The 24,873-nt window shown below is 47.4% G+C and overlaps 1 protein-coding gene across 1 annotated transcript in view; it reads left to right on the top strand.

The window, feature by feature from the left end:
• Nucleotides 1–23,958, top strand: part of Dnaaf5 (dynein axonemal assembly factor 5) — a 48,465-nt gene extending 24,507 nt beyond the window's left edge. The window contains exons 7-13 of the mRNA XM_047533591.1: nt 2,310–2,453; nt 3,958–4,126; nt 8,506–8,653; nt 11,896–12,046; nt 12,756–12,912; nt 15,395–15,586; nt 23,076–23,958. Coding sequence (XP_047389547.1) covers nt 2,310–2,453; nt 3,958–4,126; nt 8,506–8,653; nt 11,896–12,046; nt 12,756–12,912; nt 15,395–15,586; nt 23,076–23,212 — 1,098 coding nt within the window. The 3' untranslated portion in view covers nt 23,213–23,958. The remainder of the gene's footprint in view (nt 1–2,309; nt 2,454–3,957; nt 4,127–8,505; nt 8,654–11,895; nt 12,047–12,755; nt 12,913–15,394; nt 15,587–23,075) is intronic.
• Nucleotides 23,959–24,873: the final 915 nt, after the last annotated feature.

The raw sequence follows: 24,873 nt of genomic DNA, 5'->3' as shown, positions 1-24,873 counted from the left end.
CCTCATCTCTGGTTTGATCCAGGACAAACTTACTCAATGATTTTTCTTGCAGAGGCTCCTTTCTGACCAAGGCTGATGATGCATAAGCCTACTGTTCCAGTATGCTACAGACCCTAGGCCAAGGAACTGGTCACAATAAGAACTCAGGTCACTTTACTCCTTTCTCAATAGATTCAAGTTTTAGCAAGAAAGGACAAACATGTCCAGGTCCAAGGTCATTGCTGCTTCTGAATTGACGCAGCTAAGTTCCTATTCACGGGCAACTTACCTCTGTATTTGGGAAGTAGTTTGCTTTTCCTGCAACTATTCAGTGACTATAAGAACAGGTTAAGAATATCTTTCAAGAGCAGACAGCTGGGCACAGTGGTGCACTTCTGTAATCTCAGTAACTGAGACTGGGCAGGAGGATCACAAGTTCAAAGGCAGCCTCAGCAACTTAGCGAGAACCTGTCTCAAAATAAAAAATAACAAGAACGGAGCATATGGCTCAGTGGTTAAGCTTATCACCCTGGAATTAATCCCCAGTCAAAAAAAAAAAAAAAACAAGTTTACTAAATTTCATGTTAAAACAGGAATTTGTGCAGCCATGTTTTACACTGTGAGTCTGACTGGGCATGGGTGTGGTTGCTGGGAAGCTGGCTCTGTAGTAAAAGGTACTTTCTTGATGTCTGGGCTAGGCTCTGCACCTGGGCCCAGCTGAAGGAAAGGGGATCCTTGTCCTTGGGGTGTATCAGCAACAGGTCCCCAAAATGAGGAGGCAGTGTGAGGACAGCTCACTTATCCTTTGTAATGAACAGGGACATAACTTTTACCTCAATGTAAACAACTCTAATGCTTTATCTGGTGAATTCATTTTTGCAGATAGCATTTTAGAAGCAGGAAACAGCCCCATCCCCTGATGCGTCTTTTCTCCTTCTCATTTCTCGTTCTCTGTTTGATTGACGTTCTCTGTTTCCTGACCCATCAGAGGGTCAGGAAAGCCAGGGATGCTAAGGTCTTGCTGTTTCCTCAGATGATGCCCACTACCCTCTACCCACTTCACTTTTGGGTTTGTGATGAGACCGCTCCATCAAAGCCGAGAGGGTTGTACACCTTTTAAAAGTGCATTCCCTTTGATTTAGTTGGAAAATGGTGACTTCTTAGATTTATGTGTCAGGTCACCTAGACATTGGCCATCATCACATTGCATTCTTAGAAATCAATCCATAGATCCAGGTCAAAAGAAATAGGGCATTGGGAAAATCAGGAGTGGAATAAAAGCAGAAATCTGCAGGTGCTTCTGGGAATAGGCAGACAGGTGTCCTACAGATTAGGATGTCCATGAGTCAGGGCAGGGCTGGGGTGCAGGAGAATCTTTGCAATGCACTATGGCACTGGCGAGTGAGTCATGAAATTTTAGAACCCTTTCAGAAATTTAGAACCAATCCATTGTCTAGCCAAATAATTTTCATACTTTTTTGAATCCACACCCGTTAGTTAAAAAAAAAAAAAAAAAATGTAAGCATTTGCCTCAAATACATGTACTGTTGTTTCTAAATCACATATATAAATTACATACATGACCACTGACCCAGTTCATTCTATACTTTGTGAAGCGTATGTAGGATAGTCATGCTACATACAGGATGTCATGGAAAGCACATGTGAACAGAAACCTAGGAATTTTTGGACCCTGCAGCACCTGGTGTCTGCATAGGCTGCAGCCCTTTCCGTCACTCCACCCACACTGTGTAGTGGATGTGGCTAAAGCTGAGAAGGAAATGTTATGACCAGCCCAGCCTTTAGTGCCCCCATGCATCAGGAAGCGCTTTTAGAAATATAGAATTTTGTTTTTGTTAAAACTTAGCCTTATAGAAATATTCAAAAATGCATAAAAAGAAAAATAGAGAATTGTACTTCCGTGTATCTGTCCCCCACTTTGATCACCAGCTCTTTTGTTTTCATCTTTTACCTCCCTGTACCACCAGGGAGGTAAAAAAAAGAAAGAAAAACACTTGTGGAGAGTAGGAAGAGCTCTGGGTTATTTTAAAAAGTGAATGCGAGATACACGTCATTTCACTTATAATCATAAGAGTACGTGTCACTGACACTTATGAACTTTTTAAATGTAACTTAAAATACCATTAGCATTTCACAGAGTGAGCTGAGCCCTTAGCTCTCAGCCTGTGTTCTGTCTCCCTGCTGTCTAAACTGTACCCTTTTGTGGCTGATGTGGCAGGTGGGTCCTCTGGTTTTGCTGTGCACATGGGCCGTGTGCTCCAGGGGTGGCAGGCACAGGGCACTGAGTGCTGTCCTCTGGTCTCTTCTAGGGCCTCTACCTGGAGCACCTGCTGCTGTGTGTGCAGGCACTGGTGTCCACATGTCAGGAGGGCTGCAGTGTAGCCAGCCTACAGCTCATGGAGGTGCTGGTGACCATAATGGCTGTCTCAGGTGCCACAGGCCTTGGAGATAAGGTGAGACTGAAACCCCCCTCCCCGCTCTGTAAAGGAAATGTGATCATCTTCCCTAGACTTCCTCTGCACTTGAATGTCAGGGCACTTGAATGTGCCCTATAAGCAAAGATGAAGGAATGTGGAACAATTGGGATGAGTCATGCATGAGGTGCCATGGGGGTGTCCCCTCCACCTCCAGAAGTATTTTAGCATCTAGAGGGGAAGACTGTTTAATCACAGAGCCTGTGGCAAAGAAGCAACCCTGAGGCCTGTGTGTATTGGTGGGGTCTCAGAAGTGCACACATGTCTGTGTGACTGGAAGTCTAGAGAGGAGAGCAATGGCAGAACACTAATGGCAATTCCACTCTGCAGAAGTATTTCTATCTCGTTGGCACTGTATTTTCACCTAAAAGTCTCTTAACCACCAGTCTCCTTGGATCCAAGGACATGTGGGACCCAGGGTGCCACTTACCTGCTAGTGTAGAACATAGTTTCTCTTCAGCACCATTTCTTAGCAGTCCTTGGGCTGGTTCTCTCTGGGAGACTTAGGTGGCTATGGGCACCTTCCAGAGGGAGCCTCACATTGAAGGGACTTGCTGCCCTCCCTTTCCTTTCTTGAGGTCTCTTTAAACTTTTTTTCTATCTTTGAAAATAGTCTTTGCAAAGGGTGCATGTCTTTGCAATCAGCTTGTCGCTGATAAGGCCATAAACACTAGCAAGGCGGTGCCTGGGAGTCACAGAAAGGAAGCCAAGCACCATCAGTTGGCAGGAGAGGCCACTGGGCAGCTGCCACCAAGATCTGGACCACTTCCTAATGTGTTTGAACCTTGGGGAGGAAGGCACAGGTTGACAGGTGGTTGTCCAGCTTGACATTTTAACCATCCCTTGTCCCCTCCAGAGCCATTTGCATACCTGTCTTTGCGTTAAGGACTGATGGGGTGAGAGAGAGAGAGAGAGAGAGAGAGAGAGAGCTAAGTGAAGGAGGGTGAGAGGAAGGTCTTCGGTAAAAATATTCTCTAAAACCACTTGAACCAGGCACAGTGCTGCATGCAGGACCCGGTCTCAAACTAAAAAAATGTAAAGGACTAGGAGTGTAGCTCCGTGGTAGAGCACCCTGCGTTCAATCCCTAGTACCATAAAACTGCTTGGCCCCACGTTCCTGCCTGGCCAATCCCTGCTGGCACCCTACATCAGAAGGTTCTTGAGCAGTTGTGCCCTGGAGCACTGTAGCCCTGGGTGCCATTGGCACTAATTGTCTTAGGTGCATCGTCTCTTTTATGGCTTTACAAACAGCATTGATGCCATATGACTGGAAATCAAAGTTTTAGTGTTGTCAGTGCAGCCCAGCCCTCCAGCCCTTTCTCAAGAGCATTTCCATCTTGCATCACTCCTCTCCTGGCCCGGTGTTCACGTTTGACCCAATTATTCTCACAGGTCATAGGCTCAGATGATAGGGCAGGTCTCCAGTAAGGAATCTGAACCTTAAAAATGAGAATCATCCCCACCTTTGACTTGTATCTTCTAGGCTCAGGAGACCATGAATGCATTGGCTGCGGTGGAGAATGTCCCCAGCAGCCAGGACCTCTATCGCAAACACATGGGCCCCCTCCTAGAGCGACTGACGGCTTCTCACAGTGACTGGACGGTGCATTCCATAGAGCTGCTGCAGTTCAGTGTGATCGTCACCCATTCAGGTTAGCCCCTACTGTGCTGGCCAACTCCCAGCTCAGACTGCGGCCACGTCTCCTCTCCACAGACAAATAAGGATGCAGGTCACTGAGCTAATTTGACTGGGGCATCTTAGAGAGTGACTAATAGTCACCTTGCCTGCAGAGAGGAGCCTTGTGACAAGACCTTCCATAGATGCCAAGGACCTGTTTGGGGTTTTGTTTGTTTGTGGTGCTGGAGGTTGAACCTAGGCCTTACACTTGCTAGCAAATGCTCTCACAGAGCCCTAGCCCAAAACCAGACAGAGTCATACATGCATGGAAATGGATTTCAGTTCATGATCCCCCCCCTTTTCCCTTCCATCCTCCCTCCCCTCTCCTATTCTCCTTCCTCTACTTGACTTCCTTTCACTCATCTTTTAATTTATACTATAACCGGGCATGGTGGCTCATAATCCCAGCAGCTCGAGAGGCTGAGGCAGGAAGATCACAAGTTCAAAGCCAGCCTTAGCAACTTAGCAAGGCCCTAAGCAACTTAGAAAGACCCTATCTCAAAATAAAATATAAAAAGGACTGGGGAGATGGTTCAGTGGTTAAGTGCCCCTGGATTCATTCCCTGATACAAAAAAAAAAAAAATTTTTTTTGATTGGTACTTTATATTATCTTTTCTTTATTTTACTCTAGCTTCCACATACGAGAGAAAACATTTGACCTTTGAGTTTTTGAGTTTGGCTTATTTCACTTAACACGGTATTATCTCCATTTCTATCCATTCACTACCCATTTTCTAGCAGCACCTCCAGCCACATTGGCGCTAAGAATGTCGTGAGGAGGCTTTGGCCCTTGGAGGCCTCAGCATTTCTCTGTTCTCCCAAAGCCCCCAAACTTGGGCTCTTCCTGAGACGAGCAGCATTGGTATGTGATCCTTACAGATGTGGAGTGTGCACCTCTGAGTGCTCATGAGGCCTTCGTTAACAGAAGCTGCAGTGGTTCACTGCATGTATCCTGCACTTTCCAAAGTGGACAGAGATTTGTCCAGCAAGTCAGCCTTTTCTGGTCTGGAGGCCCCCACTGTCCCTTCCCTTGCCACTCCCATGCCTCCCTCAAGTGGTGCCACTTGGAGATGTGCATGTTGCCATCACACCCTGGGTCTAGGGCGCCTCTGTCAGCCTATGACTTCTATGCAGCATAGCATCAGTCACCATGGTTGGTCTTGGTGGCCAGTGCTCCAAGACCTGGAGAGAGTCCAGAATTATTCTTTGGCAGTTATGTGCAAAATTATCTCTGAAGTAGAAAAGAAAGTGGAAAGAAGAAGGTCGTGACAGCATTGACACTCATGCCAGTCATTGCTCCAGTTGCTTCAAACATTAGCCTGTTGTGTTCTTGTCTCTGGGGAGACACAGGGAGCTCCAGTGACTGGCCCAGAGTCACAGCTGACAGATTAGGGTGTAAACCTGGGCAGCATCCAGCCCCTTCCCACAGGCTGGGACACCAGGGGCCTGGGCTATTTAATTTCACATTTTACTATTACCCACAAGGATCTCACATATCAGATTACTCCAGGTTGCCGAGGTCGGAACACTAGGCGAGCACACCCTCAGACTGACTACCAGCCGTTAGCAGTAAAGCCAAGACCTGAGGCCATTTCCCTAGGATTTTCTATTTATGTTTGAAAATGTCTCTTATGGTGCTAGCATAACTGATTAATAACTAGCAAAATAAATTCGAGTATATATCTCATATCATAACACCAAAAGACAGGAAAGATAGCAGCAGGATGTTAAGCCCCAGGATCACCATGAACCTGTAATTCCACTGTATTGTTCTGCTGTGTGTGTGTGTGTGTGTGTGTGTGTAAAATCTCAAAATATGATATATTTCCAACACAGTGTCCAGGCAGTATGAATCATTTTCTGTTTTTTCCAAGTTTTCTATGATGAACATATACTACTGTAATGAATGGAGGAAGCAAAAGGATTAGATTAGTTTTTTAAATATGAGAGATTTTTTTAGTCCGGGTGTGGTGGCACATGCCTGTAATCCCAATGACTTGGGAGACTGAGGCAGGAGGATTGCAAGTTTGAGGCCAGCCTCAACAAATTAGAGAGGCCTTCTCTAAAAAGAAAAAAGGGCTGGGGACATGGCTCAGTGGTAAAGCACCGCTAATTCCAATCCCCAGTACCAAAAAATAAATAAACCAGAGAGACTTTTAAAAATTTCTAAGTTATTAAAGTCCTATGAGAGGACAACTGTTTAAGTACAAAACATTTAAAACTTCAGAAAGCGGAGTCTACAAAGAAAAGAAATAGACAACTTTGCCTTTATATGAAGCCAAATAAAAGGAGAGTGGACCTGGGGAGGTGTCCCAGTGAACTCCAGCATCATGCCTGTGCTGTGTGGAGCTCACAGGAGACAAGGACAGCACAAACCCACAATGCAGGCAGGACGTTCAGGTCGTGGGAGAGTCAGTGTGGCCAGAGCAGACAGCTGTCAGTGTTCCCAGCAATGAAGAAATAGGAGTTGCAAATCCATCCATCAGATTAAGACCAAAAATAACAAGGTTGTCCCCGTGTCATCAGCTCAGTGCCTGGGAGTGACAGGCAGCGGAGTGGGCAGTCCTTGTGGAGGGCAGCTGGGTGTGTTGAGGATATCCACACCTGCTCAGCAGTCACATGAGGAGTAGTGGTCCTAACTAAGAAAACAGCTTCGTACCCAAAATATTCAACAGGGCACAATGTGCTAGTAGGGATTGGAAGTGATCCAAATACCTAGAAGGAAGTTGAAAGTGTAAGGTCATTCCCACAAGAGAAGGGCCTGGCCACCATCAGAGCCCCATGGAGCAGGGCAGCGTGGCAGGAGAGACTGAGGACCAGCGCCACAGTGTGCGCCTGCAGCAAGCCAAGGGTCTGAGGGCTCTTTCTGCCTTTGGGTTTTGTCCCCTTTAACATTCTTAATACCCAGTGTCCTGCCTCACAATACCACCCCAGCCACAGACCTGGGTTATCATGATGGGGGCCACGGGCCCTTCTCTTCTCACACTCCAGCACCATGCGGGACCAGGGACAGTATGCTCACTTCTGTATTTAGACCAGGAAAGGTAGCTCGTTTCCATTTTATTAAGAAGTAGCAAGAGTTCAAAAGGCAGAAATAGTGTCATCTTACCACAGGAAGGCCTCTTGCTACTCTGCTTGACCTTGATGAGTGTCCCTGGACGGAGTCTGCCTGAGTAAGTGCTCAAACAGGAGATGTCACCTGCCCCCACCGAACATTAGCCTCCCCACAATGTCGTGTGAGTGTCAAGGGCTCTTTACTAGGTGCTCAAATTCACCCAGCTTTATACCTAAGTAAGGACAGATGCCCTGCATTATTTAGGAATTTTTTTCTCTTTATTTTTGTTAGTAAATGTTTGACCCAGACTTTAGATATAAAAAATAATTTGTTTAGTCTTAATTTGTAAAGAATAGCATAAGTTAAAACTTTGCAGGAGGGACACCAGAGGCTCCACTGAACCTCACACTTTCCTCTCCTTTGTGCGTCTCTCCATCCTTTGTGAATCGAGCTCTTTGGTCTTGGGAGATTGGTGTTTACCCTAAAAACTCTCTCTCCTTCTCTCATCGAAACATTTTGAGACATTTGTCAGTTGTTCTTAGTTGACGGAGTCTGAGCAAACCTCTGACCCTCACCCATGTGGTGCTGAGGAAAGCCCCCGGTGCCCACCAGTACTTTGGGATCCTGCTCCTTAGTACAGTAGTTCCTTTTCCCACCATCTTGGTGGTGCTTATTTTTCTTTTTCTTCCCCTAGACCATATGTGGCTTCAGGGAGTGAAAGAGCCTTCTGCACCTGGCTTCTCTGTTTCCATCTCTCAGGCTTTGACAGTGCTGGGATTTGAGATGCTGAATCTTAAAAGAGCAAAAGTTCAGGTCACTTGGCTTGTTCTCTAATTTATCGCAGAATTAGCAAAACATGTTAAAGAGAATGCTGGTTCGAGTAGCAGCATTTAGTCTGGGTGTGGTGGCACACACCTGTAATCCCAATGACTCGGGAGGCTACATATTCTAAAATATGAAGTGTATTCATTGGCACAGGACAGTGAAGAAGTGTCTTGGGGCCTATGTTTGCATGAATCAGTGTGACAGCAGAGGTTGTTTCCTTCCAGCTGTGATTCAGTGAGTTTTCAGATCAAATGCCAGTCTGTGTCTGAAGTCTCTACATGGTATGGGGAGTGTGCGTCTGTGGGTGCATGCATATTTAATGATTCTGGTTGATACTTATTTTTCTTGTGGTGTGAGCCACAGCAGGCCTTTCACAAGATCATGTGCTCCTGGGTCTCTTTCCTTACCTGGCCAGGCCCCCCTGTCAAGGGATGGCTACAGCTTGCCACAGCCCGGTCTGTCTGTCTTACAGGCCCTGCCGTTGGAGAATCGCTGCAGCACGTGGTTCCCACCCTCCGGGCCTGTCTGCAGCCTGCCAAAGACCCACACATGCGCCTGAAGCTCTTCTCTGTCCTCTCCTCGGTGCTGCTAAGGCCTAAGGACACCATTGACTCACAGGGGTAGGTTGCTCCCAAGTCTGTGCAGAGCCCAGCAGGGCCCATCCCCCACACTGCAGGGCAGGGCAGGGCTCCTGCCTCTCTTCCCACCACAGGGCAGTCTCTCCACCTGCCCCCCACTGCCCCTGAGCTTCTTGGTGGCCTGAATTGCTGGGTTTTTCCTCACTGGGTAAACAACAAGATCAGGACAGTAGTGCACAGCAGAGAAACACTGAGACGCTAAATCAAAGTCATTTTAGTGTGGTCATTAAAATTCCATTGAATGAAAAAGTTTTAGGGAACATTAACTATTAATGGCTTATATATTAGCTGTTCTCCATTTTAAAAGCCTTTTGGTACCTTTCAAACCTAACAAAGAACTGATTGAATTACCATCGATGGCTAGTCTTCTGTTATCTAAAGAACTTTTAGGTAAGCATTAAAACAGAAAGGGCCTCCACTCTTATGGCTTTGAAATAAAGGAAAAGGCAGGCAAAGAACATGGAGAAGGGGAACCAGTATCTGGAGGGAGAGCAGTTTCAGCTCCCAGGGTCACTCTGGAGGGAAGAGACCTGGGGATGAGTCCCAGCTGCTCCCAGGCTGCTCGTCCTACTTTGTAAGTCAGAGAGTGTCCAGAGTCACACTGGGCACCACCCTAGTTGACCACCATCGGTGGGGTAGGTGGTGGGGCCTATGCTCGTGGGTCTCACTGGTGCAGCCCTAAGTGATTTGAGCTGTTGGCACCTGACCCCTCCCCTGCCAGAGAACAAGCCAGTCAATGCAGAGTGCAGCCACAACTGTAAAGTTTCCTATGGAAATAATTTGGTCATTCACACTTCTCTTTGATTACAACGCTAATCTCCTCTTTGCTATTGGGCCTGTAGCCAGCCATCAGGAAATTTTGTTTCCTGCTTGTCTGCAAAACCCTCAGGGATAGAAGGGTCCATAAAACGGCATTAATGAGCGCCTTGGCAGTCGGCCACGAGCAGGCAGGCGTGCACATGGTCGATGGGGAGGCAGCGCGGCCACAGGACTGGCCAGGCTGTGGCCTCCCCACACTCCACTCCACCGTGCACCTAGAGGAGCAGCACACACTCCTCCTGGGCTCCAGCACAGCTAAGCCCATGAGCACAGCGTTCCAGAGAGGCACCGAGGGCTGCTCATGGGACGAGACTGACATCAGAACAGATTATTCAAAGTACGGTTGTTCTGGTGAAGTAAGTGGTTGCTTTTTTTTTCTTTAGGCAGGAAAGGTTTAAAGCACAACAGCATTTGCTTTTTATTTGGGGAATCATAACGTGGTAGAACACGAGGTCTCTAGTTGACATGACTGGACTGTGGGGAGGAGCCACTGCTGGCTGTGGCCCACACAGAGTGGTTCGCTATCGGCAAGTGCTGAGCACCTTGGAGAGCAGGTGGCTGAGAGGTTCAGGTCTGGGATCAGGTATTTCCACCGTGGACGCACATGGACCATTAAAAGGCTTCCAGGGCTTCCTTATATCTACCAGAAACCCCAAAGAGATGGTGAGGGGCATAGTGTAAGGCTGTGCCACCTTCGGGCATATCCAGAGGTCACGTCCCTTTCCAGAGAAGGATGCGTGCCAGCAGCAAGCCCAGCATGCTGGTCCTTTGCAGGCCCCTGGCTCCTGTGCCTGGCAGGCTTCCTGCAGGCAGGCCTGGTTGTGACTGGGCCTTCCTCCTAAAGTGACCTGCGGAGTGACCTGCTGAGGGATGCTTGTCTTCACTCTCCTGTTTGCCTCCTCCTCACAGATTCCCACCCTTGCCAGAGCATCTGAGAGGGGACGTGGGGAGGAGTTAGGACAATAACATGTCCCGGGCTGCCACTCTCCACTCCAATCCTCATTGGTTATGAGTGGAGAACTTTTTGCCAACCTGAGAGTAAAAGATTTACTTAAAAATTGCTGTCATGCTGTCAAGGAAGGTGATGTGTGTGATCTTTTGTGCGTTGTCCCATTCCATTTGGCCTCTTGGCAGAGCAGTGTCCTCTCTTTTGAAGGGGCCTCTTGGATGTGTCACCGGGACATGTCCTTGCAATAGCAAGGTCTGGTGTGCATCCTCACAGAACTCCTGCTTCAAAGGAATTTGTCTTTTTCTTACTCCCCTTGTTTTAATGGTGCAGATGGCAGGGTCTGGGGACCATGTGGCTGCAGCCATCTTTCCTAAGGACCAGGGTCCAGTCAGCCTCTGTACACCCCCTCAACTTTAAGCCCACAACTTTTCAATGCCACTTTTACCTGGAAACGGGTGCAGGGAGCTAGGTCATTCCCGGAGTCCTTTTGTGAATCACTGCAGGACATGACAGCTCTGTGTTTAAAAGTTAAAACACGTTGGAAACCTGACTGAAACTCTGCATCCCTCTGCGGCCGACTAACTCTCCAGGTTTGCTTGTCCATCTCCATCCTGGCCCCAGTGCCCTGCTGGGGGCAAGCACCTGGAGCCCTCAAAGGAGAGGGCTACGCATGTGGGGTGGTCTCTTACTGTCCTGGATGCCACTGGCACAGCTGATACTGGAGACAGGGCCTGTCAGGAGGGGCCTGCAGGTGCAGGAACCAGCAGGAGATGCTGAGGCTTCTGCCATTTTAACAGGGCACTCAAGTGTGCAGATGCAGAGCTGGTCAGGCGAAGTGAGAGCGCGCGACTGGGGTTTTGTATTGTTTGCCCTGACAGCATGTGGAGCTAGGACGAAGCCGCCCTGGCTCTTGGCAGGAGCTTCTTCCCTCCCTGAGGCCAAGTGACCCCACAGCTGCTGCCCTTGCTGACATGGAGGGTCATGTGGTCAAAGGTGTCCATTGACCAGTTTCTATAAAGTGAACACAGATGGATATGAGTCTGCTGGGCCTTGGGAGCTGTGGTGGCCGGGGTCAGGGTAGCTCAGGCCTCTCAGTGGAGACACTGGAGTTGCAGCCTCTGGTGTTAAAGAGACTGAACAACATCCTCAGACTGTAGAGTTCCCCTGAAAATCAGGACCTACCACTGGTCCAAAGAGAGGACACTGAAGCCCTTGGAAGTACAGCCCTGCCCTGACCGCTGTGCCTCTGTCTGCTGGCTGGGCAACAGCTCCCTCTTCCACTGGAGAAGCACCCAGCCCGAAGCCACCTCCTCCCCAGAATGGAAGTTCTCCTGGGGGGTGTCACTTCCAGTGCTTCCTGTTAGGCTGTCCCAGCCCAGTGCACTTCCCAAACTAAAGTGCTTTCTCTGGCGCAAGTCCATCCGCTGCCCTCACCGCCTTCGTGCTTTGGCTCCAGGCAGTTTCCCAGCTACCTGGAGATGGTGCTGAAGGACATCCTGGCTCCCAATCTGCAGTGGAGAGCAGGGAGGACGGCTGCAGCCATTCGCACGGCTGCTGTGTCCTGTCTGTGGGCACTCACCAGCAGCGACATCCTGTCGGCCACACAGGTAGGGACGGCCCTGACATGTCCTGGCTACAGGCAGGAAGCCTGCAGTAGGAAACGTGGGGCCTCACTTGGGGTTTCACAGCACCAGCACAGTGCTTTTCTTACAAGGAGCAGGAGAACACAGAGGGCTGTACTTGGGGGCGGGCAGGGCTGGGATCACAGGCTTTGTGACCTTGAGAAACCTGGTGGCCTGGCACGGAATTTGGTCTCCTCCTCTTGGTTTATGTATTGCATCCTTTAGAAGACTGAGAATTTAACGACGGAGTCCCTGAGTAGGGGCAGGCCTCAGGCTTTCTGCTCTGCTTGTTAGCATGTCCGACTAGTGCAGGAATTGGGAAGCTAGAAAACCGTGGCTTCCTGCCAGGTCTTGTGAATGCCTCATCCTCCTCAAGGCCTTTGTGCTGGGCACCCACAGTGTGCGAGCGCCCCCTCCTGGCACATGGGAGGGCTGTCGCTCAAGCTAATTGCTCCAGGCACAGCACTGGGTAGTAGGACTTGGACCTTGTCAGCTGGCCACATTAAAATAAAAACTGTTGAAGTTATGTATGTTTTAAAATCAAGTATACTTCCAAGTAGAACTTTCCAAAACAGCCTTTCAGACTGCATGTCATTTTGTCATTTTGGAACTGGTGTGAGGGCGTGGGTGCCAAGTAGTGTTTAGATGGGCAGGTCAGCTTCCAGGCATCCCCTCACACGCTGACTGGTTGCAGATGCAGGAAGTGCAGGAAGCACTGATGCCACAGGTGCTGGCCACCCTGGAGGAGGACGTCCAGACCACCCGGCTTATTTCCTGCCGTGTCCTGAACACATTTTTAAAGACAACTGGTGACACGATGGATCCAGATAAGCTCATCAAGATTTATCCAGGTAGGACACCGTTCATCAAAGCATTTGCTGTCACATGCTCTTTGGCTTCTGGTTGAGCTGGTACAAGTTTATACCAGCAGTGGCAGGTATAAAACACCCAGTGAGTAGAACGTGTGGAAGGTAAAGATTTCTGGAGCAGAACGAGGGCAGGGAGGACAAAGCTTCATGTCCACAGCAGCCAGTGTGCATGACCATAAGGATTGCGGGACCCCCTGCCCAGGCAGGTGCTATGACCAGGCCCTCACTGTGAAAATAAAATCTGGGACAGCTTCCATCACAATGCACTGGAGAAAGTGCCCCTGTGCTGAAACCAGACCTGGGCACCAGGGAGGGACAGAACCAACAGCCCCGTGTCTGCAAACACCAGACATCCCAGACTGAGATGAATGCAGGAGGGAGAGGTGCCAACCAGGTAGTCAGTGAGCAGCCACCAAGAAAAGGATGTGCTGAACCAAGTAGTGAACTCGGAGAAGGAAAACCAGTGGCTCAAGGGGAGCTTGCAGATATTGCAATGGAAGAACAGGGAAGGCCGGCCCTGGATGGAAGCGCAGGGAGGTGAGGGCCTGCCCCACATTCTCTCTTCAAAGCTGAGAGAGTAACATCCATTAAAACACCCGGGAAACTAGAAGGCAAGCAGGAATAAAGAGCAGCTAGCTGTGAAAAGAACCAACGGACTGGGATATAGCTCAGTGGGAGAGCGCCTGCCTAGCATGCAGGAGGCCCTAGTTCATCCCCAGCACTACAAAAATTCTTTAAAAAATTTTAAAAAACAGGAAGTTCTAGAAAGATGCCTGTCTGTTGTTGCTTATTTCTTAAAACGGGAGTGCCCACACACCTAATTTCCAAAAGGTGATTCTCAAAGATTCCTGTAAATGAAATAAGCCCTGGAATTTAAAGCTCAGTGCATTGAAGGCATGGAAGAGAAGGTGAGGTGCAGCCCAAGAGGAGATGGGAGTGCATCCTGGCTGCCAGGGTCAGTTTGGTTACTATTTGCTTTTTTTTTAGTCGGGGTGTTGCGGGTACCAGGGATTGAACTCGGGCACTCAACCACTGAACCACATCCCCAGCCCTATTTTGTATTTTATTTAGAGACAAGGTCTTACTGAGTTGCTTAGCGCCTTGCTTTTCCTGAGGCTGGCTTTGAACTTGAGATCCTCCTGCCTCAGCCTCCCTAGTGGCTGGGATTACAGGCATGCATACTGCACCTGCCACTCTTTGCTCTTAAAAGGGAAAGCCAGTGAGGAGGTTGCATGTGTTTGGGCATTTGTCCTGCAGTTTCAGCAAACGTGGTGGTTATTTTCATGACAAAAAAATTCAGAAGGTTCCTGCACCTCTCGGTGCCCTTCTGTGCTCTTAAATTGATGTGTTGAAAGAATTGTTGCCTACTTGACCAGAGAGGGAAGGGCATGCCTGACCCACTGTGATGAAGGGAACAGCAGGACCAGCCCTGATAGCTATCCCAGAAGTGAACCTGCAGGCAGCCTCTTCTGTCCACAGCTGGTTTACAGGAGCAAGTACCAGCCCCTGTGATCTGGACTTGGCCTGGGCACTCATGGCCTGGAGGAGTGTGCCTTTGCACTTGGCTTTGTGCACTGCTGCCTTGCACACATCCTAACTCTGACTCCATTCCTCATCCTGAGATGCAAGGTGAAGTGATTGCCTTGCAGGATGTGTGGATGTCACACAGCGTGCCTGGGGCACTCCCTCCCCTGTGCCAGTCCCAGTCGTGCAGACGTGCGTGCTTCCACGCAGTTTACAGCAGATACCCAGCACCTGAGAGAGCCCACAGGCGTCTCATGAGGAAGCCAGAGACCCCTCTTTGTGGGACACTCTGAACTTCGGATGTTTTCATGCCTTCCATGCAGGAGAGAGGTGTGGACTCCCGCCAGCACCCACTCTTCCCACCTGCACCAATTCTCCAGAAGCCAGAGGTTTTCTTAAGATTATAGGGAAAAGTGTAAATGTGGTTAAAAATCTTATTCTTTTACTTTGAAAGTTTCACCCATCAGGAAAGATTGTTCTGTTTGGGGGGGCAGAGTGACCTGGTCACAGTGGCCTAGTAGAAACAAACCCACAGCCACCACACCACTGCCTCAGCCCCATCCAGAGCCCACAGTGGTGGGAGGAAGGATCAGCAACCCATTCCTATGCCAGCTGCTGGCTGGGAAAAATGGGCAGCCAGCCTGGGAAGCCTATATGTGATCAGCATCTTAGAGCCACTGGGCTCCGGCCACCTCACAGGTGGGGCACAGCTCCTGGGCAGCACAGAGCTGCCGAGCCTGCAGGCAGACTGTTAGAACACAGTGTGGTCTAGGGCCCCGGTCAGAACCCAGAGTACCTCACTGTAAGTGCTTTAATACCTGATGTCTCCCTCAAGGTGTGGGTTCATGGGATCTAAGGGCAAGTGCTCCCAACTTTGTGGATTAAATATTGTTAGTGTCTGCTTGCACCCTCTCACTCCTGTCTGGGCCCCTCCTCCCAGAGCTCTTGAAGCGCCTGGATGACGTGTCCACCGAAGTGAGACTGACAGCGGCCTCTACCTTGCTCACCTGGCTGCAGTGCGTCCAGAGCACCGAGGGGAGGGCGTACTATCAGAGCAGCATTCAGTACCTGTACAGGGAGCTCCTCGTGCACCTCGACGACCCCGAGCGCGCCATCCAGGACGCAGTCTTAGGTAAGCTAACGTGCAGATGCCTGCACACACTGAGGGCCGCAGGCTCAGCTGCACTCAGAAGGCTGTGACTGTCCCATGAAGCTCTCTCTGTGATTTTACTGATGATACTATCATAGGAATTAAAGTCAAGAAAAATTTTATCCCACTTTTTTTTAATTGGTGCACTATAGTACATACTGATGGGATTTGCTGTAATAAATTTGTACATGCAAATGATGCACAGTATAGCAATGTAATTTGGCCAATGTCAATCCCAAGCACTCTCCTCCTCCCTCCCCACCTCTTACCCCTTGGTCCCTTTCCTCTGCTGATCTCCCTTTGATTTTCATGAGCTCCACCCCCACCTTTCTTTTCCTTTTTTCTTCTCTACTTTTCATCTCTGAAAAAAAACATTACCTTTGGCCTGAGTTTGACTTATTTCATGTAACAAAATGATCTCTAGTTCCATCCATTCTCTTGCAAATTATATATAATTTCATTTTTCCTTATGACTGAATATATATCACGTTTTCTTCATCTATTCATCTGTTGATAGACTCCTAGACTGTCCTTAGTTTGGCTATTGTGAATTGTGCTTCTATAAACATGCATGTATCACTGTTGTATGACTTTCATTCTCTAGGATAAATACCTTAGAAGTGGTATAGCTGGGTTGTATGGTGGTTCCATGCCTAGCCTTTTGAGAAACCTCCATACAGATTTCCATAGTGGTTGTACTAATTTACAGTCCCACCAGCAATGTAAAAATGTTCCTTTTGGGGCTGTGATTGTAGCTCGGTGGTAAAGCGCTTGCCTAGCATGTGTGAGGCACTGGATTTGATCCTCAGCACCACATTAAAATAAATAAATAAAATAAAGGTATTATGTCTATCTGCAGCTTTAAAAAATTTTTTTAAGGATTCCTGTTTTTCTACATCCTTTCCAACATTTATTATTATTTATATTCTTTTTTTTTTTTTTTTTTTTTTTTTACGGTACTGGGGATCAAACTCAGGGCCTTGTGCTTGTAAGGCAAGCACTCTACCAGCTGAGCTATCTCCCCAACCCTATTTATATTCTTGATGACTGCCATTTAGACATGTGAGATGAAATTTCAGTGTAGTTTTGATTTGCATTTCCCTAATTGTTAATGATGTGGAACATTTGTTCATATATTTGTTGGCCCTTTATATTTCTTCTTTTGAAAAGTGTCTTTAATTTGTTTGCCTGTTTATTAATTTGGGTTTTTTTTTTTTTTTTTTTTTTTTTGGTGTATAGTTTTTTGTATTCTATATGTATTCTAGATATGAATTCTCTGTCAGAAGAGTAACTGGCAGAGATTTTCTCCCATTCTGTGGATTCTTCCTTTACATTCCTAATTGTTTCCTTTGCTGTGCCATCCCATTTATTAACTCTTGGCATTATTTCCTGGGTTTTGTGGATCCTATTGAGAAAGTGCCTCTATGCCAAAGTGTTGACCCTATGTTTTCTTCTAGGAGTTGCATAGTTTCTGGTCTAATTCTGAGGTCTTTGTTTCATTTTGAGTTGATTTTTGTGCAGGATGAGAGGTAAGGGTCTAGTTTCATTCTTCTACATGTGGATAAACCAGTTGTCCCAGCACCATTTGTTTTTAAAAGGCTGTCTTTTCTCTGGTGTATGTTTTTGCTACCTTTGTCATGGGTCAGATGACTGTAGATGTGTGGGTTTGTGTGCCATTGTGTGCAGCGGTACAGAATAAGTCTGTTTTTATGTTGGTGCTCTGCAGTGTTTGTTACTACAGCTCTGTAGTATAATTTGAAGTCAGGTATTATGATGCCTCCAGCACTGCTTTTTAGGCTTAATAGCTTTGGCTATCCTGGGTCTTTTATTCTTCCAATGAACTTTAGGACTGTTTATTCTGGTTCTGTGAAGAACATCATTGATATTTTGATGGGGATTACATTGAATCTATATATTGCTTTTGGTAATGTGGTCATTTTAACAATATTCATTCTGCCTATCCATGAACATGAGAAGCCTTTCCATCTTCTGAGGTCTTCAATTTCTTTCTTCAGTATTCTATAGTTTTCATTGTAGAGAAGCCTTTCACCTTCTTGGTTAGATTTATTACTAAGTATTTTATTTTTTTTTTGAGGCTATTGTGAATGGAATTGTTTTCCTAATTTCTTTCTCAGCAGATTTGTTGTTAGTACATAGGAAAGCAATGGATTTTTGTATGTTGATTTTGTAACCTATTACTTTGCCAAATTTCTTTATTATCTCTAGCAGTCTTTTGGTGGAGTTCTCAAATCTTCTAGGTATAGGATCATATCATCTTCAAACAGTGATAATTTGACTTTTTCCTTTGCTATTTCTAATCCTTTTATCTCCTTCTGTTGCCTAGTTGCTCTGGTTAGAGTTTCTAGCACTATATTAAACAGGAGTGACAAGAGTGGACATCCTTGTCCCAAATTTTAAAGGAAATGCTTTCCATTTTTTCCCATTTACCATGAGATTTGCTTTGGTTTTTTCATATGTAACTTTATGTTGTTGAGGTAGGTTCCTTTTATCCCCAGTTTTAGTGTTTTTATCATGAATGAGTACTGAATTTTATCAAAGGCCTTCATAAGTAAAAGTTGAGAAAATTTTTAGTAATTGTTACCACCATTTGACCCAGCTATCCCACTCCTTGGTTTATACCCAAAGAACTTAAAATCTGCATACTACAGTGATGTAGCTACATCAATGTTTATAGCAGCTCAGTTCACAATAGCTAAATTATGTAACCAACCCAGATACCCTTCAACAGATGAATGGATAAAGAAAATATGGTACATATATACAATGGAATATTACTCAGCCTTAAAGAAGTATGAAATTATGGCATTTGCAGGCAAATGGATAGAACTAGAGAATACCATGCTAAATGAAATAAGCAAATCCCAAAAAACCAAAAGCTTAATGTTTTCTCTGATAAGTGGATACTGATCCAGAGTTGAGGGGGGAGTAGGGAAAAATGAAGGAACTTTGGATGCAGAGGGGAGTGAGGGAAGGGGTGAGGATGGGAAGGATGGTAGAATGAGACAGACAGTATTACACTATATACATGTATGATTACACTACTGGTGGGACTCAGCGCCATGTACAGCCAGAGGAATGAGAAGTTATGTTCCATTTGTATACAGTATGTCAAAATGCATTGTGCTGTCATGTATAAGCAATTAGGACAAATTTTTAAAATACCATTCTCCAGAAGAAAAAAAAAACAACTTTTTTTTTAGTAATTGTTAGTTTAAAATAACTAACTGGGGGTGGTGACACATGCCTATAATCCCGGCAACTTGGAAGGCTGAGGCAGGAGTATCACAAGTTCAAAGCCATCCTGGGCAACTTAGCAAAACCCTGTCTGAAAATAAAATAAAAAGGACTGGGGATGTAGCTCAGTTGTAGGACACTCCTGGGTTCAATCCCTGGTACCAAAAAATTAATAAAAATAAAAACTAGTATAACAGTAAGTCCATTATGTGTCGACACAAATAACTTGTGTTTTGGGAATGTAGTTTCTAAAACAAAACAGCAGAAGAGTGGCATAGCTTGTACATTTTGCAAATCTCTGCGTCCAGCTTGATGAGAGATGACTGGATTCTCGCATCTGCTTCTGCACCTAGTCTTGTGAGGCTTATGGTGCTTTGGTTGAAAGAGGAAAAAGATGTGTCCCCACCCCTACTCACATACAGTTGGAGAAGCAAAGGGCATTTTTAAAGCCTTTTCAGATAATCGTGGGTCCTCCACTGTGGGTCCTCCACTCTGGGACCATGTGGTGCCAGGGGTACTAATGGACAGACCTTGGTCCTGAGATTCCTTACCATGCAAATGGAAGCTGGAGTGGGTCCTCCACTCTGGTACCATGTGGTGCCAGGGGTACTAATGGACAGACATTGGTCCTGAGATTCCTTACCATGCAAATGGAAGCTGCCCCAGGAACCCTCTGTACTCCCCACATTACAGGCCATCAGCCCTTCTTGCACTTTGACAATGACATGCACGTCTTCCCCCAAGGATGCAGCTCACTAAGCAGTGTCCGCCTTGGGAGAGCCTGGCTCCTGGGGAAAGGCAGGGTTTCTCTAGTCCCGATTCCTTGCTTGAAAGCCTGAATTTTATCCTTGGCCACAAATCCTGCCCCTTGTTCTCCTTGGGGTGGAAGACACTCCATCCGTCTCCTGCCACATTCCCAGGTTTGTCAGTTTTCATCAGCAGTCATTCTTTCTAGCAAAAATAATGTATGTACCAGGGAGACGCCACCAGGTCCCCCCAGCTCAGCACAGCCTGTGCCCCTCACCTGCCCTCAGCAAAGTATGAGCATAGTGGCCACAGATCATGCCCTGAGTATGTTGTGGATGTAGTTTTGACTCACAGATCCCTGAAGGACCTGGACTCTTGGAGCATGCTTCAAAAACTGCTGCTGGTCTGGCATCAAGTTGTCTTGAGAACAAGGATCACACCAGCAGCAGAGATCCAGGCACCAGACGGAGGCGCCCTGGATGATGGAAGGAAGCTGGGGAGTAGAGGCTAATTAGAAATTGGCTTGAATACCAACAGTAACCAATGCAAGGCAGAGCTCTGGCCTTCATTCCTCAACAGCCTCCTGCCCAGGGGCTGAATCCTGATGCAGCCCCAGCTTGCCTGTGTCCACGTCGACCACCACCATTCCGAGCTGGCCACAGCCTAGCCAGGGAGATGCCTGTGACCCAGGGCTGCCTGAGCTCCTCTCCATACACCCACCCTGCTTGCTACTGCTCAGCCCTCTTCACAGCCACCGTGCCCCATGGCCCAGGCCCTTTGACCTCTCCAGGATCAGTGGAGCACTTCCACCCTGCACATTTGTTACTTCTCCATCTGTAAGAAAACAAGGCACAGACCCTCTGCCTGCCTCTCCCCACAAGCCCCTCCCACCATTTCCCACCTTTTCAACAATCCCCAGAGTAGTGGTCTGTGTGGCCTTTCTCCCCTCAGGTAGCACTGGGCATAGCTGGTATTCACCCACCTGTCCCCTGCTGCTGGGCCTTCTCATCTCTGTCTCAAGAGCACCAGGTCCTTTGCTCCCTCCTTTGGAGATCTCACTGCCTTGCCTCAAGCACACCCAGATCCACACCTCTGGCAGGCCCCGCTCTCGAACCCAGACAAGTGTCCATCTGTCCAGGGGATATGGTTGACACCCAGGTAGAGCCGCTGCCTCTGCCTGCCCTCCCTATTATTCCCCAGGGGCCTCAGTGGCCATCGTCCTCCTAACTGAGGATAGAGCCCAAGGGTCCTGCTGGATTCTCTCATACCCTCAGCAGCATGGGGTCAGCTCCACCTCAGGGCGCTTCTGTCCTCCCTTCCCTGTCAAGACAGACTCAGTCCTCACTGCCCTGCACGCCCAGTTCCCTGGCCCCTTGTCCATGACTGCCAGTGCCCATGGGCTTCCCTCTTGATTCCAGCTGCTTGCCACTGCCCACTCTTCACTAGCGTGAGCCCTGTGGAAAAAGGTTGCAGTGCCCGTAGCACTAGCACACAGTAGGTTTGCATCAAGTATGTGTTGAGAGTGGCATCGAGGAGGCTGGGGATACAGCTCAGTTGGTAGAGGGCTTGCCTAGCATGCACAAGGCCCTAGGTTCACCCCAGCACCACCAAAAAAAAAAGAGAGAGACAGACAGACAGAGAGTTGGCATTGGTGGATAATTTATGGAGATTGTCTATTTCCAAGCTGGTTCATTTGCAGCACAGAACAAGTCTCAGAAAATGTTAATGGTGCTGGTTCTGAGACTTGAATAAATGTGAGCTTTCAGTAACATCACTTTTAAAAGCAGTCTACTTGTTCATTGAAAGATTTCACCTTTCTAAGAATACTTCTAGGTGGGTTAGTGGATTAGTGGAGTGTGGGCTGCTTGGCTAGAGGGTGAAGCCATGCCAGAGGCCTCTGCTTGAGGGAAAGAGCCACTGGGAGCAAATGGGGGTGTCAGGAGCAGGAATCACCTGTCTTTTCACCTCTTTTGTTTCTTTGACTCACACACCTGCGGGGCGGGGGCGTGAAACACATGGCTTGTTTTTTGTTTGTTTTTTTTTGTTAATTAGTACTTGGGATTGAATTTAGGGATGCTCTACCACTAAGCTACATCCTCAGCTCTTTTAATTTTTTATTTTACAACATGTTCTCACTAAGTTACTTGGGCCCTAAGTTGCTGAGGCTGGCCTCCAACTTTTGATCCTCCTGCCTCAGCCTCCTGAGTCATTGGCATTACAGGTGTGACCTCTGTAGCCAATGGAATATATTTATATAAACTAGCAAAGAATTCATTGTTCATCCGAAATTTAAATTTAGGTAGGCATTGTCCTACAATCTGTTGAGCAATCCTAGTGATTCAGAAGGCTGGGGCAGGAAGACCTTGAGTTCAAGACCAACCTCAGCAACTTAGTGACCCCACTCTCAAAAGGGCTGGAGGTCAAATGTCTTCTCTGATATGCAGATGCTAACACACAATAAGAGAGGGGAGGGGAGAATAGAAGTTCACTGAACTAGACTAAGGGGAATGAAGGGAAGGGAGGGGGATGAGAATAGGGAAGATAGTAGAATGAATCAGACATCACTTTCCTGTGTTCATATATGAATACACGACCAGTGAAACCTCACATCATGTACAACCACAAGAATGGGAAGTTAGACTCCATGTATGTATAATATATCAGCACACACTCGACGTCATGTACAACTAAAACAAACAAATAAAAAATTTTTTAGAAATATGAAGCCAGTTGAACTAGAAAAGATTAGAGAAGGAGAAATTTTGATAGGAAGTAAATGGAAAAAAGATTTCTAAGTAAAATAATTTCATGATTCAAAGGCGGGAAAGGCCATAAGAAAACATCAAAGTTGGTCAATGTAGTTGTAATATTTTTAAATCACCTTTTACTCACTCTCCTTACATCCTAGCAACCCTCTTAATCCTTCTACCACTGCTGAGCTTAGGAATCCATGACAATTATAGATTCATGATGTATTATACAAGTGATTATTTAACCATTTACCTTTGTTTATTTTACTCACAAATTCATCATTAACAAAATCAATACAAGCTGATCTCCACTATTTTAAAACTGACAGCAAGTTATTTCAAACAAGAAACATATCATGAATAACTTTTATTTTTAAACAAAAATGTTATTTTTCAAATTAAAAAAAGGGGGGGTCTGTGGGTATAGCTCAGAACACCCCTGAGTTCAATCCCCAGTGCCAAGGGAAAAAAATTCCAAAACAGTTCTTCAGATGCTACCAAGGCCCTGAGGTCACGTGAGAGACATCCGTGCTAGGTTTCCCCAGCAGCCAGCTCCAAGGGGACTGTCCTAAGTTCCTCCTGCCTGCACTGTGACCTCATCTGTGACCTCATCGGCCTGGGAAATGCTCACACGGGCTGACTGGGGAGCTTGCGTGCGGAGCCCTGAGGCTGCTCACTGTTGGCTTCTGGCATCTTCAAGGTGTTTTGCTGTTTTACAGAGGTTCTCAAAGAGGGCAGCATCCTGTTTCCAGATCTCCTGGTGCGTGAGACTGAGGCCGTCATCCACAAGCACCGCTCGGCCACCTACTGTGAGCAGCTCCTGCAGCACATGCAGGCTGCTTCGGCTGCTCAGTGACCACAGGCTGCGGGGCCAGCACCATGACTCAGCCTCAGCCATGACACCTGATCCGCAGCTCAGGATGCCCACAGCAAGAAGAGGGCACCAAGATACACCCTGCTGTTCATCCCCCCCAGACAGTGCTCTGGGCCCACTTTGAGTAACATGCTGGTGGTTCTGTATTTTTGTTTTATTCAGGGGTCCCCAAAAGTCCCATCTGAGTTAAAGTTAAAGTTGAATGCCAACTACCACATAGGCAAGCAAGTTAGCAGACGCTTAACTTTCCTCATGTGCATCCCTGGGTCCTGTCCTGTTTAAATGCCCACCAATAACGTTCTTAACTATTCAAGAACAAAGAAAAAAAAGCCAAAGTGATTAAAAAGGAAATTTCATCATTCTTTGGGTTCTATCTCAGCCTGAAAGCAGTTTGAAATCTTACCTGTTATCAGTGGACGTTTTCCCATTTTAAATGTACTGGAACTTGCTCCTGTAGGTGCCCGGCCACAGGTTTTCATCAGTGACGCTGACCACGTTGAGAGCAGCTCCTCGGGCCTCAGCTGGCTGCTTTGAGTAGCAGTGAAGATTGTATTTTATTCTTCAGCACTTTCTACACCCAAGTGCCTAAATGATTTTAATTGGGTGTTATTACCGTGAACCAGTGTTTATGTTAACATGGGGAAAGGCTGTGTATATTTTCCAACAATCAAATATTAACATTTATGCTTTAGTGTTTGAAATTTTAATTAAATTATTTATTGTAGTTCTGCCTGCCTTGCCTTTATGGGTTTGAGTAATGAATCAACATTTTTGGAGACATCTGGGGCTCCATTAGTTCCAGCCTCATGGTGATCCAGCCTGGAGAGTTCTGGGGTGTGCCGTGCCATGGGCTCCTGAGAGTGCTGGACACCACAGGCTGTGGTGTCCCCTCTGGATACCAGGCAGCTGGAGCTCCACATAAACCAGAGACATTGCTGGTGTCAGCAGAGAAGGAGCTGGAGCTTCCAGGTGGAAGGGGAGGCTTATCCTTGAAGGAGGGTTGAAGGGGAACTTGGAGGGTGGGGGAGGCAGAGAGTCTTTGGAAGGGCAGAGGAAAGAGGGGAGGGGTGACCTTGGAGGGACTGTGGGGGAAGGGGCCTTGGAGGGGACTAGGGAGAGGGGGATGGCCTTGGAGGGATCAGGGAGAGTGTGGAGAGGGAGGGCTTGAAGGGATCTGTCTGCACCACAGTCCAGGTTACTACAGCCCTGGAGTTGTGCTCTCGCTGTGGATGTCACGTCATCGGCCCTGTCCAAGTCTGCATCCTAACTGCCCCCAGCCTAGCTCCTATCACTGGTGAAGGCAGGGACCTAGGGTGCCCTCAGATGGGACCTTTCCCTTTTTCTCTGTGTTCTCTGCCATTTCCTTCAAGAACCCCTAAGACCCTACCCCATGGCAGAACCGCAGGCAGCCTGATGAGATCCAGGGATTCAATTCTGAGGCCTGTAAGGGTAACTCTGCTCCACCCCATTCCCCAGCAATCAGCTTCATTTTCATCTTGTCACAAGATACAGAAATAAACACAGAAGTCTTGACTGAGGAAAAGCAGCAGAGGCCAGCTGTGCCTTCCAGGCCTGCTGGTCACAGAGGCGCTGCTGAGGGAGGCCATCGAGGGAATCCCCAGGACCTGGGGTGTGTGTAGACA

The sequence above is a fragment of the Sciurus carolinensis genome, chromosome 18 (genome assembly GCF_902686445.1).
Source record: "Sciurus carolinensis chromosome 18, mSciCar1.2, whole genome shotgun sequence".
In the NCBI taxonomy this organism is placed as follows: Eukaryota; Metazoa; Chordata; class Mammalia; order Rodentia; family Sciuridae; genus Sciurus; species Sciurus carolinensis.
This window is presented reverse-complemented; position numbering and strand designations above follow the sequence as displayed.